The 16,656-nt window shown below is 40.5% G+C and overlaps 2 protein-coding genes and 1 long non-coding RNA gene across 3 annotated transcripts; 2 read left to right on the top strand and 1 right to left on the bottom strand.

Moving 5' to 3' along the window:
• Positions 1 to 439: 439 nt before the first annotated feature.
• Positions 440 to 1,438, top strand: LOC121774675. The gene is made up of 2 exons (XM_042171530.1): positions 440 to 645; positions 716 to 1,438. Exons 1-2 carry the CDS (start codon positions 523 to 525, stop codon positions 1,130 to 1,132), a joined length of 540 nt encoding a protein of 179 aa, XP_042027464.1. The 5' UTR covers positions 440 to 522; the 3' UTR covers positions 1,133 to 1,438.
• Positions 1,439 to 2,316: 878 nt separating this feature from the next.
• LOC121774674 (BTB/POZ domain-containing protein DOT3-like) lies at positions 2,317 to 5,101 on the bottom strand. Its single transcript, XM_042171529.1, has 6 exons — positions 4,965 to 5,101; positions 4,764 to 4,833; positions 3,633 to 4,531; positions 3,214 to 3,475; positions 3,011 to 3,139; positions 2,317 to 2,861 (listed from the first exon to the last, which is right to left on the bottom strand). The coding sequence occupies exons 1-6, from the start codon at positions 5,099 to 5,101 to the stop codon at positions 2,484 to 2,486; spliced, it is 1,875 nt and encodes a 624-aa protein (XP_042027463.1). The 3' UTR covers positions 2,317 to 2,483.
• Positions 4,414 to 5,559, top strand: LOC121774677. The gene is made up of 2 exons (XR_006044978.1): positions 4,414 to 4,555; positions 4,806 to 5,559. It is a non-coding gene; the product is annotated as an uncharacterized LOC121774677 (long non-coding RNA).
• Positions 5,560 to 16,656: the final 11,097 nt, after the last annotated feature.

Genomic DNA, 16,656 nt, shown 5'->3' with positions numbered 1-16,656 from the left:
ATTCATCAAAATAAACCTAATTGAGAGCAAGCTGTTTACCATTAAAACATGTCATTTTTAATTAAAAATACTTTTATGGAAATTAATTTCACATTTATAACACCAGTCAAAAACGCTAAACATCTACTGATAAGTAGGAATTGTAGGTTAGTGAACGAAAACAATTCATGAAGCTTGTACAATAGATTGAGAAAGCACCTGATAACTTGAGAAATTAGAAAAGACATTTGACAGAGGGAAAATAGTCGGTGGCCGGAGGCGGAGATGGCGGCGAGGCAGATTAGGTGGGGGTGGAGTTGCAGAGACGGGAGTGTATAATACGGTTTCTTTCTTTTGCTCGATTTAAAGTATAAACGCGTAAGCATAATGCGTTTTTCAAAAGCGTGTAAACGGCCCAATCACAAGTAACATAAAAAGCCCAGTATAAAACCCTTCCACTCTCATTTCATTTCGCGAAGCAGAAATCCGCCATTGCTGAAAGACCTAAAGCTTCTCTGCTGAAGAACGTCTCAGCTGAAAAAAATGGGAAGCCGACTGGGGAGAAGAGTTGTGAACTTCGCGAATCTTCCAATCAAACTTCTCATGCCCTCATCTTTTACTAACATTACTGAAATTGCGCTGAAGACAATCCCCTCAGCTTCTAAGGTATCTAATTCCAACTCTAAACAATGGGAAAATCGTTTCTCAAACTGATATTTCTATCAATTTTTCGCAGATCGAGATTAAGAGGGTCCTGGAGTCGTTGTACGGATTCGAGGTGGAGAAAGTGCAGACGCTTAATATGGAGGGGAAAAAGAAGAAATACGGCGGGATAGTGATCGCGAGGCCTGATTACAAGAAGGCTTACGTCACGCTTCGGAGCCCCCTATCGATCAATCCGGAACTTTTCCCAATTCCGGTTGTCGAGGAGGAGAGGAAGAGGAAGACGAAGCAGTCGAAATTGAGCATTGTTGAAGATCCGGAAGCTGTGAAGAAGTCGCACTGGCTCGACTCTGCGCGGGATAATCGGAGGTATAAGACGCCGGAAGGGCAGACGTTTGGGCGTCGCGGGAAGGGCGCCGATCAGAAGGCGGCTGACGGAGCTCAGGTGAAGTTTCCATGGAGCAGCATGACTTCTTTTGGGAGGAGGTAATGTGTTTTATTTGCTCTCGAGGTTTAGTGTAAGGAGAAATATAGGATGCTACTTGTCTTTGGCACAATGTAGCATAGGGCTTCTGGTTTCTTCTATTGTTTGTCAGAATTTCTATATGGGGTTTTTAAATTGCGCTGGATTGAATTTTCCCCTTTTGTTTTCCTTCAATTTCTTACGAATATGAACGACTGGATTCTGTTTTGATATGTAATAGTGTTCATGAAATAAGTTTCATTTTCCTCAAATGTTTTCGGGATAATTAGTACTGGAATGTTTTGATGTTAAATTTTTATGATTTACCTGCAACAAGCTAGAACATTGATCTTCAAAATTCAAGTGATGGCTGTTCTATGTCATTTTCCAACATTTGAAAGTGTAGCCAAACATATTCCATTCAAGACCTTTATACCAGATGCAGTTCTAACTTAAATTAGACAAGAACAGGTAATTACACATTTTTCTGTGTCTGGAATTTAAGTGGCTTTTACATTGTTGGTTCATACTACAAGCAACACTACTGGCACTTGTAAAATCTGGAAGACTGCTGATCCAGATTATCAAAACTAAATAGTGGTAAAAATGAGGTATTAGAAATGTATCAACTTTTGGACTTCCATTGTTACATTGTCTCTGATTTTAGTGTTCATCAAATATGAAGAAAATGTACAGTAAAGTGTCTATGAAAATTATGATGTAGTTTAACTTGGAAGTTTGGTTTCTGAATCTGCCCTTCTGAAGAGCTATTAAGAAACTCATGCGAACTCATGCAAATTATATAGGGCACTAGATGCTAGAGATCTTGTTTAACTTTCTTTTATGTTTTACTCAGTTATTCAACTTTACTTTATTCCCTCACGTTTTCAGTCAAAGTGTAAATGGACTTGGAATGCCATATTTTATGTTACAGGCCAGTAAGTTTGAATTAGTTGTGTGATGTGCTTGGGTTTAAACATTATCAAGCAACTAATTTTTAATGAAATGTGTTGATGTGAACATGTTAAGGTGAAATTTGTTGTTGTGAACATGTTAACAAGCATGTTAAGATGAAGTGTGTTGAATATATGAGGAACAAGCATCAGTATCATGTGGGTGTGGTTATAGACTTAGATGTAGTTTTAGGGTCATGTAGGGTGCTTTGTTCGCCTCTTTAACTCTTCTCTAGACACAACACAATTAGGAACTTATATTTGAGTCAAAACATGAAATACTGAAAGTATCTTGCGTTACTGTTTAAGACTTAACATTATCTAGTTATTAGCGAACCTAATAACTAAACCCGGTTGGCTATAAATGCATTGCCATTTCTAGTGGTGAGTGTTTTGGAGGTTTTAGGAAAATATATTTAATGAATTCATGATACTGATTGCCTGCGCCTGCGGAGTAAGCCACTTCTGCGACTTTGGTTTGGTCTGTTTCGGCTTTCATCAGTTTCTTCCTCTTCTGCTTTCAAACTGAAAAGAGCAGACTTCCTGATTTTCCGCCACCCAACTTTCCAAGCTGATGAGTTCCTTTGTTTGGGTTTCTGCTTTTTATATTGTTGTTGTAACTCTGAGTGATCACTTTGCAGTTCATTCATTTGCAATTTCACTTTCTCAAGTTCTATTTTGAGGGTGTTGACTTCTTTGTTTGTTGCTGAGGCATTACTCTCCAGATCCGATTTATCAGCAGTTTCTGTCTGACCACTTCCTTGTATGGCCGCTCTTATTTTCATTTGCTCTGCGAATATGACCTGGGTGCCATCTCTTTGTCCGTCATACATACAAATATTGAGGTGCAAATGATGTATAGTGGACTTCAATATGGTTTTGATTGCTATATCTGATGAGCTTTAGTACTTATCAAAAGTGTTTGTAGCTGAAGTAACTTATGTAAATTTACCTCAATCACGGTCCTCAGTGGCAGCCTATCATTTTGTGCCGCATGTGCACATGCATCTAGTGAAAGCTTCCCACAATTCATGACTTTACATAGCCTCCTTCGTTCGTGATCTGGTAGTGATGGGTGAGTCTGTAAAGAAAATACTGATTCTCAATTTATTTGATGACAGTATTAACATGGGGAGTAATTGTATGATAGATAACCTTGAGATAGGTGTCAATGGCTCTGTAGAGGCCGTCATCACTTGTCCGAGCATTTTCAGGTAAGGACTGAGCTAAAAACAGAAACTTGGTAACTGGAAGCTTAGGATCTCTTGCAATTTCTGCTAGGTAGCTGTCTAGAAGTTTGCTTATTGGCAACGGTCCAGAATGCTGTTGTTGCAGCTGCTGCTGTTCATACATCAAAAAATATTCCAAAATCCTCTGCACAATCTCTGTGTTGTGCATGGTTTTTTCTTCAGTGGAACTGTAGCAAGCCGATAATTGCAGGAGCCAAGATGTCAAAAGATAAATCATAATTAACCTGTTTACTAGGCTCAGTTGCTACCAATACTTGGTAAAAGATAGCATTTAGCCTGTTATATTTGAAAATTTAATGAGAATTGTAGCAGGCGGTGACTTACTCTACCAGCTTCCCTTGATCACCTGCTGCATAACTTGGTATTAGAAGATCATTCACATCTGCACCTTCTAACACCAGACCAGCTCGTTTTTCAAGTTCTGAAACTATTGCTGGGGATGCCGAGTAGAGTAATGCCATCTTTAGCATCTTTAGAAGGAACTTACAAGGGACTGCTTCTTTCTCCGGAGGTAGTAAGCTTACTAGGCTCTCCACCATCAACCGCTGCTCCTTTGTTGGTCCAATGTACTCTTCCTGCTTTCTTCCACTTATGATTTTCCATTGCATCTCGCGTCTTCCATAGTTATTGCTCCCAGCTGCTTCTCTCTCAGGCTCCGTACTTGGCAACCAGTATTCCTTGTATTGGATGATGCATGAACCTATAATCTCAGGTTTCATCCCTTTTGCCTTGAGTCCTGTTATGATCCTTGTGAAGTAATCTATTCGTAAAGTGCTCACATCATTGAACCACCACTTTTCCCCATTTGCTAGCCCTCCTACTGTTGAAGTTTCTCCGGTAATCTTCCAAGCTATTGTGTCGCAGCATCTTCGGACAATTTGAAGGTTGTCTGTCCACGGGGACAGTGTTTCACATGATTTGAGGACGGCGATGGAGTCTCCCCATGAAGAGAGGACTACAAATGTAAAGAAAGCTTCGGTCTTGGAGATCAGGTTCCCATCTTCCAGTGCCTCGGTCATTTCAAGAAACTCTGATGCACATCTTAGGGCTGCTACGTTACTTACATTCAAACTAATTGGGAGGCCGTAGCAGAATTTCAATATGATTTCAAATGTTTCAGCACCACCAGGAAAGTTATCAAGCTTGACATCGCAGCATGCATCTGAAATCTGGGGCCGGAGCTCTATTCGGCTGAAGTAGCCACACTTGGAGATCAGTGGATACTGTTTCAGGAAGATATTGATGAGGTAACATTTAATCAAGAAAATACTTATTTCCATTGTAATTCTATTCTTTTGGTGACATCTTCATGATTTTTCGCTTTCATTACTTGCAATATACCATATTTGCTTGAGTTATGGAGTTTTGTTATTTAAAAAAAAAACCTTTGAAGCGTTGTTTTTTTTTTCTATTATCTACTTGTCTAGTAGCAAATATGTTGTCTGTGTAAAGTACCTTGTGAACGTAGAAGGTGATTTCTTGAACTTGAATTGACAGATCTGTTGGAATCTGAGACATGGCAAGCCTGCGCAAGTATAACCACGTTGGTGAGTTAGAGCTATGGATGAAACATGTTGAGCAGCAATAGATCTAACCACAATTATATTCATGATGTTTCTGTGTCTGATAAGAATAATGGGATCACAGAGAGGTTACCATGAATGTTCTTTCTTCTCAAAACCGCAGTCTGCTTCTGCTGCAATGAATTTTGAGGGAACTATTACCCGTCGATCCTCTTCTGAGGTGATACCATCCGAGTTGCTTGCTAGGGTCTGTTCCATAGAAATTTCCATCTTCTTTCGGCCGTTGCTGCATACTAGTGATGATGCTTATCGTGTTTTATCGACAAAGGGGTGAGTAAATTGAAGGAGTGGGGCAAGGAGTGAGTTAATGTGTGAGAAGGAAGTTTGTGGATGAAGGAAGTTGTGCCATTAAAGGAGGTTGTTGAGGTGGGATTTCTTGAACAGCTTCATAAGATTCAGTGTCACTTAGATTTTGGACTAAAAGGGTCCAAAATGTGTTTGTATGGACACAAGGAATGTTGCTTCAGAGTTGTGACGAGTCTCATTCACATTTGGGTGGCTTAGTGGATACTATAGTATTGCTCCATTTAGTCCTATTAAATGTCTCATATTTGACCTATGAGAGTTTTAAGAAATTGTTTGACTTTGTAAAGGTGTATGGGTGAAAAAGTAAGTGAAATTTGGACCTCACTTTTAGTATATTAGTTTTATAATAATTGCGAGTAGAATGAGTTAGTGGAATTTGAAGTCCATTTACCAAGAATAGCAAAAACGAAATGAGACATTTATTGGACTGTCCAAATAAGGAATTATTGGACATTTAATGGGGATCATAGGGAAAAGTTTTCCTACTAGCTATAGTGATTTGTGTCCTCATCTTTCAGTTAGTAGGAAATGGGATGCTCACAATTTTTGACCACTTATAACCAAAGAATGCATACACTAAAAAAAGAATCTATATTTTGGAAATAAATTTAGGAAAAGCAATGTTAAGCCATGGTTTGAGTGATAGACCTAATAACATATTAGTGCTTAAGACTAGCTTGAGCATCTTATACATGAGTTTCTTTTAAAAAAAATTTAAATAAAGTATTTATTCTCTTTCTTCCATATGTGCAATCACAACCCCATACAATCTCTATCACCTTACAGCGATACATTTTTTGTTTGACAAGAAATTTTATGCAAAATGTTGTTTAGTACTGTATCAAATGGAGAGAGAATAAAATATGGAGTAGTTTTTTCTTTTTTTGGAAATATGCCACTTTATGGAAATATTCTAAAAGGAAAAGATGTCACTTTTGGTGTACCGCAAGGAATATAGTTTCTACTTCTATAGAAACTAGTTTTCCACCCACGTTATGCGCGGTTCCATATATATAAAGTAAAAGAGATGATTTTTTGCTAAAAAAGAAATGGCTCATGTATAATGGGACATTCTAAAAAGGAATATGGCTCGCTTATCTTGAGATGAAGGGAGTATATTAATTCGAAACACATTAATTATAAGGGCCTCATAGTAGGAATACATCGTTGAGAGTAAGGGTTCTCATAACTTGAATTCTTGAATGAAGATAGAGAACTTAGAACATAGAATTAATAAAAAATTAATTTGAATTCTCATAACTTTTGTTCATATAAAATGATAAGGGTTCTGGCTCATCTCCAAAATTTAAGAATTACGAAGTAGTAGCATTTTATGCTAGGTCTTAGATTGCTATTAATATATTATTTAATTTTATTATATCAAATCAATCAAATCAAATTAAATCAGATTGAGTTTCAATACCATAAGAGAATTTTCTTTTACCTATTAGGTAAATACTACTACTACATCATTTATTCTAACTTGCATTTTACTCACCTTTTTTTAGGAATATAGCCTACATAAGAGCACCCGTAATGCGTCGCGCAGGTATCGTATCTCGTCCCTCTGAGACGAGACGGCAGCGAGACGCGTTGCAGCATCCCATCTCGTCCCGGTCTCGCCGAGACGCCCGTCCCACCGACACGGCTGGCACGCGCTGGCGCTAGGCGTGACGCCTACTCGTCGGCCCGCGAGTGGGCTTCGTCACGCTGACGCAATAATTCATTTATTTTTAAAATTTAAATTTAATAAAAAAATTAAAATTAAAAATTCAAACGGTAATGTTACCGTTTTCGCCCCGTTTTTTTTATTTTTATTTATTTTTTTCTTTTTTTACTCTATAAATACTCATATTTCATCCTCATTATACATACAAACACACATCTATTCTTCTCAAATCATCTCCAATTTTCATCTAACCGCTCCAATTTTCATCTAACCTCTCCAATTTTCATCACAAAATGTCCGGTGACGGAAACTCTGGCGGCTCCGGCGGGTTTGACATCAACGCGTTTGGCGACTGGGGGCATGTACAATGTCTTGGGTGGTTCCGGTTCCGATTCGTCGACGCCGGGCACCCAAGGCTCGTCGACACAGGCGGGGTACCAACCACCTCATTTTGATGTGGATGCATACGCTCGTCCCTCCGCCCCGAGGTATTCGCAGGGATTATCCCAAATTAGGGAGGATTATCCGGATGAACCCAATCCGGAAGGAGGACGAGGCGGTGGAAGCTCCAGGGCATTCGACGCCGTGGAGGAAGGGGATGAGGAGGATGTAGGCCGTCATCCGTACCGCCGCAAGGACACGATGGCTCTGTACAACGCCTGGATCAGCATCTCGTACGATCCCATCGTCGGAAATCAACAATCCCGGAAGTGCTTTTGGGAAAAGGTCACCGAGGCCTACAACGAGATTAAGCCGAAGGGGTCCCGCCGCCGCACATTGAAGATGCTCCGAAGTCATTTTGACCTAGTCGACAGAGAGGTTAAAAAATTCTGCGGCATCTACAAGAATGAAGCGGCTCATTACCAAAGTGGAGCCACAGGAGCCGACATTCTGAGATCGGCTTTGTGAGTCTATTTCGACGACAACGACAAAGAATTCAAACATATCGATGTTTGGGAGGCCGTTAAAGACGTCGAAATGTGGGCCGGCGGTGTCCAGTCCAACACAGGTTAGACCTCGAAACACACGAAGCACACGGCGGGTGGCCAATACTCGTCTAGTGAGGGCGGTTCAGGCAGCGCCGCACAAGAGGTTGCCTCACAGGAGGTTGAGGGCACGGCAGACGATGCAGGGGGGTCCTCCCGTGTGCGCTGTCAGCCGCAAGGGACCAAGACGGCGAAGGCGGCTAGAGAGGAGGGGCCGAGACGAATCAAGCCAGGCGGGTTCCCAAGGGCCGCCCCCCTCCCTAATGTCCATGTACTTCACCGCCACGATGGCGTACACTACCCGGATTACGCCCTCCCAATATCAAGCCCATCATGCCGGCATTGTGTATCTGGCGGGACAACTTGGTATTCCGCCTCCATTCGGTGCACCGCCAATGCCTTCGGGGGATGATTCGTCGGTGGAGTAGTTTTTATAATGTCTATAAATTTGTATATTTTAAATTATGTCTTTTTTTATTTATTTTGCTACAAATTTAATTATGTATTTTTTTAGGATTTTAAGTTGTAGTTTTATTTTATTTAATGAAGTGTGCTTTTATTAATTGAATTTGTTGGAAATAAAAATAAAAAATGAAATTGAATGAATAGTTAAGGGATGAGATGGTTAAGGGACGGATAAGAGATGGAGTGAAAAGTACAGTATGGCCCATGAATAGTTAAGAGATGAGACGGTTAACAAACGGATAAGAGGTAGCATTGCGGATGACCTAACCTTTTTAACCCATGAGAAGCTGATAGCATTTCACGTACCTTTTTGTAATTTGTCAGTTACACACTACTCCAATCTTCATTTGAAGTGATTCTTTTATAATTTATGATATAAGTACTTCGTTTCAAGTTTTATAGTAATATGTACTATCTCACAATTTAAACATATGAGCTCACTAAGTTGGGGCGGAAATGTATATATTAGTACCTATTAATATTAGGCCACCCGCAACGCGTTACGCGGGTGGCTCGAATCCCGTCCCTCCGTGACGAGACGGACGCGGGACGCGTTGCAGCGTCCCGTCTCGTCCCCAGCCTGACGAGACGCCCGGCTCGCCGAGACAGCCCGCGAGCTGTCTCGCCATGCGTGCGCGCGACGTGGCGCCCTCCGGCCCGCGAGTGGGTTTCGTCACGCTGACGCAATAAATTAATTTTATTTTATTTTTTTTATTTTTTACTCTATAAATACTCCTATTTCATCCTCATTTTTCACACAAACACACATCTATTATTCTCAAATCATCTCTCTTTCCACTTCAATTTTCATCTCAAATCAACTCGTTTATTCTTTTCCCAAAGTTAATCGATCTAATGGATCCATATGAGCAAATGCGTCGAATAATGGAAGAATCACTTGAAAAAGATCGACATCGGGAGGCGGAGGAAGCCGCGCCGCGCCGCGCCGCGCCGCCCCAAAGACGCTCCCGGACTTACATCCATCGTAACCGGAAGGAAGCTGCCGCAAGTTTAGTACGCGACTACTTCTGCGATAACCCGGTTTGAGAAGATACCTACTTCCGTCGCCACTTCCGCATGCAGAAACCGCTATTTCTCCACATCGCAAATACATTGGCAGCCCGGGAAGAGTTCTTCCAAGAAAGGTTCGACGCCGTCGGCCGTCCCAGCCACACGACGCTGCAGAAATGTACTGCAGCAATCTGTCAGCTTGCGACTGGACAAACGGCGGATGTGTTCGAATAATACCTCCATATTGGAGAAAGCACTGGGAGAATGTCTTTGATCCAATTCTGCAAAGGCGTCCGGGCAGCCTTCACCGACGAATTTCTCTGGAAGCCAAGCACGACATATTACCAGTTTCTGCTCCACCTTCACGAAGAAGTGCACAGATTCCCCAGGATGCTCGGCAGCGTCGATTGCATGCACTGGCAATGGAAGAATTGCCCTGTGGCGTGGAGGGGGTCGTACACGAGCGGCCACAAAGGCACCCACCCCACCGTTATACTCGAGGCCGTTGCCGACTACCGGCTATGGATCTGGCATGCGTACTTCGGGGTCCCCGGATCGAACAACGACGTAAACGTGCTCCACCAATCCGACCTATTCGCCGAAGTTTTGGATGATAAAGCGCCGGTCATCAACTTCATCGCTAACTACCGGCGGTATAAAATGGGGTACTATCTTGCCGACGGAATCTACCCGAAGTGGTCAACCTTCGTGAAGACGTGCAGCAGGCCTGTGAACGCAAAGCTGACTCTTTTTCGGCAGAAGCAGGAGGCTGCTCGCAAGGATGTGGAGAGGGCGTTCGGGGTTCTCCAAGCGCGCTTCAACATTATCAAAGCCTCGTCTCGTACGTGGTTTATGGAGAGTATGGTCGACATCATGTATACGTGCATAATCTTGCACAACATGATTGTCTAAGACGAAGGACCTGAGGCGGGAAACTGGTTCGACCCTGAAGCCCCCGGAAGCTCTACCGCAAGTAGTCCGCCTCGCAGTGGAGTGCATCCGTCTATACAAGAACGGTTGTCTATTCGAGCAAGGACACGTGACTCTACCGCCCACGCCTAACTCCAAGATGATCTAATTGAACACATTTGGGCAAAATTTGGCAACCGGTAGACGCACATCATAGTCGTTCTTCTGCTTCTTTGAGCTTTAAAGATTTTGAATTTAGTGAGAGTGAGCGGAAGAAATTAAATTATGTATTTTTCATTTTTTAGGATTTTTAATTATGTTTTTTTATTTTTTAAAGAATTTTATGTTGTAAATTTTGTTTTATTTAATGAAATGTGTTTTTATTAATTGAATTTGTTGGAAATAAAAATAAAAAATGAAAACGAATGAATAGTAATTTAAGAGATGGTTAAGAGACGGATAAGAGATGGAGGGTTGCAGGTTCTGTCTCTTAATTAAGAGATGGAGTAAAAAGTACAATGTGCCTAAAAATAGTAATTTAAGAGACGGTTAAAAGACAAATAAGAGACAGCGTTGCAGATGGCCTTATAGTACATTAATTATTGATTGCTGAAATCTTTTTTCAAAATTTATCTACTTTACAAAAGTATAGGATTTTAACTTATGTAACTTGTCAAATGAATTATTTATTGATTGCTGAATTTGACTTTAAAAAACTGCATCTAGTAAGAGGAGATGGCCTTATAGTACATTAATTATTGATTGCTGAAATCTTTTTTCAAAATTTATCTACTTTACAAAAGTATAGGATTTTAACTTATGTAACTTGTCAAATGAATTATTTATTGATTGCTGAATTTGACTTTAAAAAACTGCATCTAGTAAGAGGAGATGGCCTTATAGTACATTAATTATTGATTGCTGAAATCTTTTTTCAAAATTTATCTACTTTACAAAAGTATAGGATTTTAACTTATGTAACTTGTCAAATGAATTATTTATTGATTGCTGAATTTGACTTTAAAAAACTGCATCTAGTAAGAGGAGATATTTTTAACCCGTGTATATATAGCTGCCTCCGTCCTTGAAGAAATTTTCATTTTCTATATAAATATATATAAAAAAAACTTACTTTAATATAGTGCAGTCTACTCAATTAAACAAAATGGGAAGCAACTTGCACTCTTTGCACAATCCTCTATGCCTGGAAATGAAGGTATTCAGTCTTTTCATCTTTTATAAAATAAAATGAAACAAAATAATTTTGTAATGTGGAAATCATTTGGTAGATATGAATTTTGGGGTATTTAAATCCCTCAAAACTCTCCTCTCTTTTTATAAGGTACTGATGTAAATTTCTAAAATTTCTCTTATAATACTCTTCATTTTAGAAAATAAAGCACAATACACCTACACTAATTACACTAATTTTTCTGCTCATCTTTCTTAGTTTACATATTTTTTCTCTTCTACTCTCTAACTTTATTTTAAATCACACTTCATCAACATATCAATATTAAAAACAATGGTTGTTATCTACATAGAATAACCGACGCCGATTCACCTTGCAGTACTACGTATTTTTGAGAGTATCTCTCACTCTCTCCACCTCTCATTTTTCTTCTTTTCAAATTTCTCTAAACTTCTCTTTATTTCATCACTAATACTGTTTATCTTTGATTCATCCATGATGTAAACCTGAAGATGATTTTTTATTCTACAGTTGTAAAGATATGACAGTTTTTCTTCTACAGACTACTGTTGAAGTGTGCCTACAAACTTTTACATTTTGTCAAAATTGTTTGTCCCACATCGGTGGGTATTAGAGCATCTCCAGTGGGCGGACATCCCACTAGGACATCCACTAGGACATCCCAAAAACACCTCCTGCCACGTCACTAGGACTTCCCATCCCACTGCCACGTCACTAGGACATCCCCTGCACAATCCGCCCTTCCCATCGCCCTTCCCACTAGGACATCCCGCAATTAAAAAAAATCATACATTTACAAATAAAACAATTAACATTTACGGAAATAAAATTTGACCGAGAATACGAACGGGAAAAATTAACAACTTCATCGGAAAAAACACACATGAAATAAAATTCAACGAGCCGTATATATAGAGTTTTAAAAAAAATAAATAAAAACGGGACGTCCGACCGGACGTCCGACTGGACGCCACAATGGCGGACGTCCACCCGCCCGTCGCGCCGATGTCCGAGGACACCCGACGTCCTCACGGGACGTCCGTATCCGACCCTAAACGCCACAATGGCGGACGTCCGCCATTGGAGATGCTCTTAGGGAGTAAGGGGGAGTGGCTACCTATAAAAGGAGCACTCCCCCCTCATTTGTAATGTATCCCTAAATATTGTATTCTCTTCTCTGTCTATATATAAGCGGGCTCTGCAGAGGGTGCTCGGAGACGTAGGCAATTTGGCCGAACTCCGTTATCAAAATTTCGAGTGTGTTCTTTCTTTATTATTTATTTTGTTCCGCATTTATTTCTGGGTTTATTTTCTGTTGGGATATTGTATTCAATATTATTTGCGGGTTTGGTAGTAGTGTTTTGTACGGTTCTTTTGGGTGTTTTTATATTGTGATAAATACACCGACTGATAAATTCTGTTAGGAATCTGGTATTTAAGAGGGACAGTGTCCTCGCCAGTCTTTCCAAAGAATTTATTTGGAAAAGTAATTTTATCGAGTAGACCCCATTGGGTTAACTCTGAAATTACTGAATCGGTTCATTTCACTATTTGAGAGAAAATTACCCGATTTTCTCAACAAGTGGTATCAGAGCCAAAGGTTCGTCCTTGGTTCTGTTTGTTTGTAATATTGAATACTTTATTTTGAGTCTGTAATGGCGGGTAATGATCAAGAAAACAAGGCTAGTTCTTCGTCATCGTGGTCGAGGTTTCCACTGTCAAATATGAAATTGACGGTGGAAATATTTGACGGTACTGGCCATTTTAGTATGTGGCAGGGGGAGGTTCTAGACTCTCTTTTCCAGCAGGGTCTTGACATTGCCATTGAAGAAAAGAAACCAGAAGATATAGATGATAAAGATTAGAGTACCATAAATTGGTTAGCTTGTGGAACAATTCGGTCGTGTCTGTCCAGGGAGCAGAAGTATGCTGTCAAGAATGAGACTTCTACACATAGATTGTGGAAGACACTGGAGGACAAATTTCTGAAGAAGAGTGGTCAGAATAAGCTCCTTATGAAGAAAAGGTTGTTCTGATTTGAATACCGACCAGGTACCACTATGAATGAACACATTACTTTGTTTAACCAATTAGTAGCAGACCTGCTAAATTTAGATGTGAAATTTGAGGATGAGGATCTGACATTGATGTTGTTGTCGTCTCTACCTGATGAATCCAAACATCTGGAGACCACATTACTCCACGGTAAAGAGAATGTGTCTTTAGATACTGTATGTTCTGCTTTGTATAGTCATGAATTGCGAAAGGCAGATAAAATGAAAGGCAAAGCAATTACAGATGAAGCATTAGTGGCAAGAGGTCGTCAACAAGGCCGATCAAAGGAGAGAAGAGGAAGGTCCAAATCGAAAAGGCGAGTTGCCAAAGATGAGTGTGCTTTCTGTCATGAGAAAGGACATTGGAAGAAAGACTGCCCAAAGTTGAAGAAGAAAAAAAGGCTTCGCAAGATGCAAATGTTGCTGAATGCAAAAATGATGCGGAGTCAGATTGTTCTTTGACGGTTTCACCTTCAACATCGCATCCAGACGAGTGGATATTGGATTCAGGTTGCACCTATCATATGTGTCCCATCAGGGAGTGGTTCTTTGATTTCGAAGAACTCAATGGCGGACTTGTTTACATGGGGAATGACAGTCCATGTAAGACAGCCGGGATAGGCTTAATCAAGCTACGGAATCAGGATGGATCCACTAGAATTTTGAAGGATGTGCGGTACGTGCCCCAGTTGAAGAAGAATCTCATCTCATTGGGAGCCTTAGAATCTAAAGGCCTAGTTGTGATGATGCGAGATGGAATACTTAAAGCAACTTCAGGAGCATTGGTGATGCTGAAAGGTGTGAGGAAGAACAATTTGTATTACTACCAAGGTAGTACAGTTGTTGGGACAGTAGCAACTTCGAGTAATAAGAAGGATGCAGAGACGACGAAGCTTTGGCATTTGCGATTGGGACATGCTGGTGAGAGATCATTGTAAATTCTCGCCAAGCAAGGATTATTGAAAGGTACGAAGTCTTGCAAATTAGAGTTTTGCGAGCATTGTATTCTGGGAAAACAACGAAGAGTGAAATTTGGCACTGCAATCCATAATACGAAGGGAATTCTGGATTACGTGCACACAGATGTGTGGGGACCTGCCAAGACTCCGTCACTTGGAGGTAGACATTATTTTGTCACCTTTGTTGATGATTTTTCCAGGAGAGTTTGGGTGTACACTATGAAGAGCAAAAATGAAGTCCTTGGGATTTTTCTGAAATGGAAAGCTCAAGTTGAAAATTAGATGGGGAGGAAGATCAAGGTTCTCCGATCTGACAATGTTGGAGAATACAAGAGTGATCCTTTCCAAGATGTATGCCAGGAGTGTGGCATAGTTCGGCACTTCACAGTGAGAATACACCACATCAGAATGGAGTGTCAGAGCGTATGAATCGAACACTGATGGAGAAAGTTCGTTGTATGTTGTATAATGCTGGGCTAGACAGGAAATTTTGGGCTGAGGCCATCACATACGCTCAACACATTGTCAATCGTTTGCCATGTTCTGCCATTGATGGCAAGACTCCTTTAGAGGTATGGTCCGGTAAACCTGCAACTGATTATGATTCTTTGCATATTTTTGGTTCTATTGCATATTATCATGTGACTGAATCAAAGTTGGATCCACGTGCAAAGAAGGCTTTGTTTATAGGTTTCAGTGCTGGTGTTAAAGGATATCGGTTATGGTGTTTGGAGTCTAAGAAGACGATTGTAAGTAGGGATGTTACCTTTGATGAATCTTCCATGTTGAATAAGGTAAATCCAAATTGTAGTGATACTTCGCAGCAGGTGGAGTATACACTGAAGCAGGTGGAGTTCGAAGAAGCAGTTGTGATCCCAACTACGAACACCACAAATGACTCTTCTACGGAAGAAGAAGAGTCAGATGATGAAGAGGTTCCACCCCAAGAACCTTCGCAGCAATCAGAGCCAATTGCAGTCAGGCGAACAAGGCGGGAAAATAAGAAACCTGCTCGATTTGCGGATATGGTAGCATATGCGCTTCCAGTTGTTGATGATGTTCCATGTATCTTTTCGAAAGCTATTGAAAGTTCAGAAAGCGATGGTTGGAAAGGTGCTTTTGAAGAAGAGATGCAATCTCTTCAGAAAAACAAGACGTGGAAGCTGATGCCATTGCCGAAAGGCAGGAAGGCAATTGGATGTAAATGGGTTTTTGCAAAGAAAGAGGGATTTCCTAACAAAGATGATGTTCGCTACAAAGCAAGATTGGTAGCTAAAGGCTACGCCCAGAAGGAGGGAATTGATTACAATGAGGTATTTTCTTCTGTTGTTAAACATTCTCCATTAGAATTTTGTTGGCTTTGGTAGCGCAGTTGAATTTGGAGCTAGCTCAACTTGATGTGAAAACCGCGTTTTTACACGGTGATTTGAAGGAGGAAATCTATATGACCCAACCGGAGGGATTCAAGGTTGCTGGTAAAGAAAATTGGGTTTGCAAATTGAACAAATCGTTGTATGGATTGAAGCAGTCTTCAAGACAGTGGTACAAACGGTTTGGCAAATTTATGAAGGATCAGATGTACACAAGAAGCAAATACGACCACTGTGTGTATTTGCGCAGACTTCAAGATGGTTCCTACATCTACCTACTCTTATACGTTGATGATATGCTGATAGCATCAAAGAACCAAGTTGAAATTGACAAATTGAAGGCTCAGTTGAGTAAAGAGTTCGAGATGAAGGATTTGGGGGAAGCTAAGAAGATTCTCGGCATGGAGATAACAAGAGATAGAGAAGGAGGCAAGCTTTGGCTGACACAGAAGCAGTATTTGACCAAAGTACTACAGCATTTTGGTGTAAATGATGATTCTAAATCTGTAAGTACCCCACTTGCTCCTCATTTAAAACTTAGTTCTCAGTTATCTCCAAAAACGGAAGATGAACGAGAATATATGGCGAAGGTTCCCTATGATAATGTAGTTGAAAGCTTGATGTATGCAATGGTGTGTACAAGACCAGACATTTCACAGGCCGTTGGTACTGTGAGCAGATACATGCATGATCCAGGCAAGGGTCATTGGCAAGCTGTGAAATGGATTCTGCGGTATATCAAAGATACTGTAGATATTGGTTTGTTGTTTGAGCAGGATAATCACTTGGTCATTTTGCAGTTGGATATTGTGATTCCGACTAT

Source organism: Salvia splendens, chromosome 17 (genome assembly GCF_004379255.2).
Source record: "Salvia splendens isolate huo1 chromosome 17, SspV2, whole genome shotgun sequence".
NCBI lineage: Eukaryota > Viridiplantae > Streptophyta > Magnoliopsida > Lamiales > Lamiaceae > Salvia > Salvia splendens.
Note: the sequence above shows the minus strand (reverse complement) of the source record. Positions and strands in the feature narration are given on the sequence as shown.

Excerpts from the sequence above, each read along its gene's own strand:
- LOC121774674 (XM_042171529.1), bottom strand. The coding sequence starts at position 5,101 with ATGGAAATTTCTATGGAACAGACCCTAGCAAGCAACTCGGATGGTATC. Across the intron at positions 3,140-3,213 it reads CCATTGACACCTATCTCAAG|ACTCACCCATCACTACCAGA; the intron begins GTTATCTATCAT and ends TTTTCTTTACAG. Across the intron at positions 2,862-3,010 it reads CACTGAGGACCGTGATTGAG|GTCATATTCGCAGAGCAAAT; the intron begins GTAAATTTACAT and ends GATGGCACCCAG.
- LOC121774675 (XM_042171530.1), top strand. The coding sequence starts at position 523 with ATGGGAAGCCGACTGGGGAGAAGAGTTGTGAACTTCGCGAATCTTCCA. Across the intron at positions 646-715 it reads CAATCCCCTCAGCTTCTAAG|ATCGAGATTAAGAGGGTCCT; the intron begins GTATCTAATTCC and ends AATTTTTCGCAG.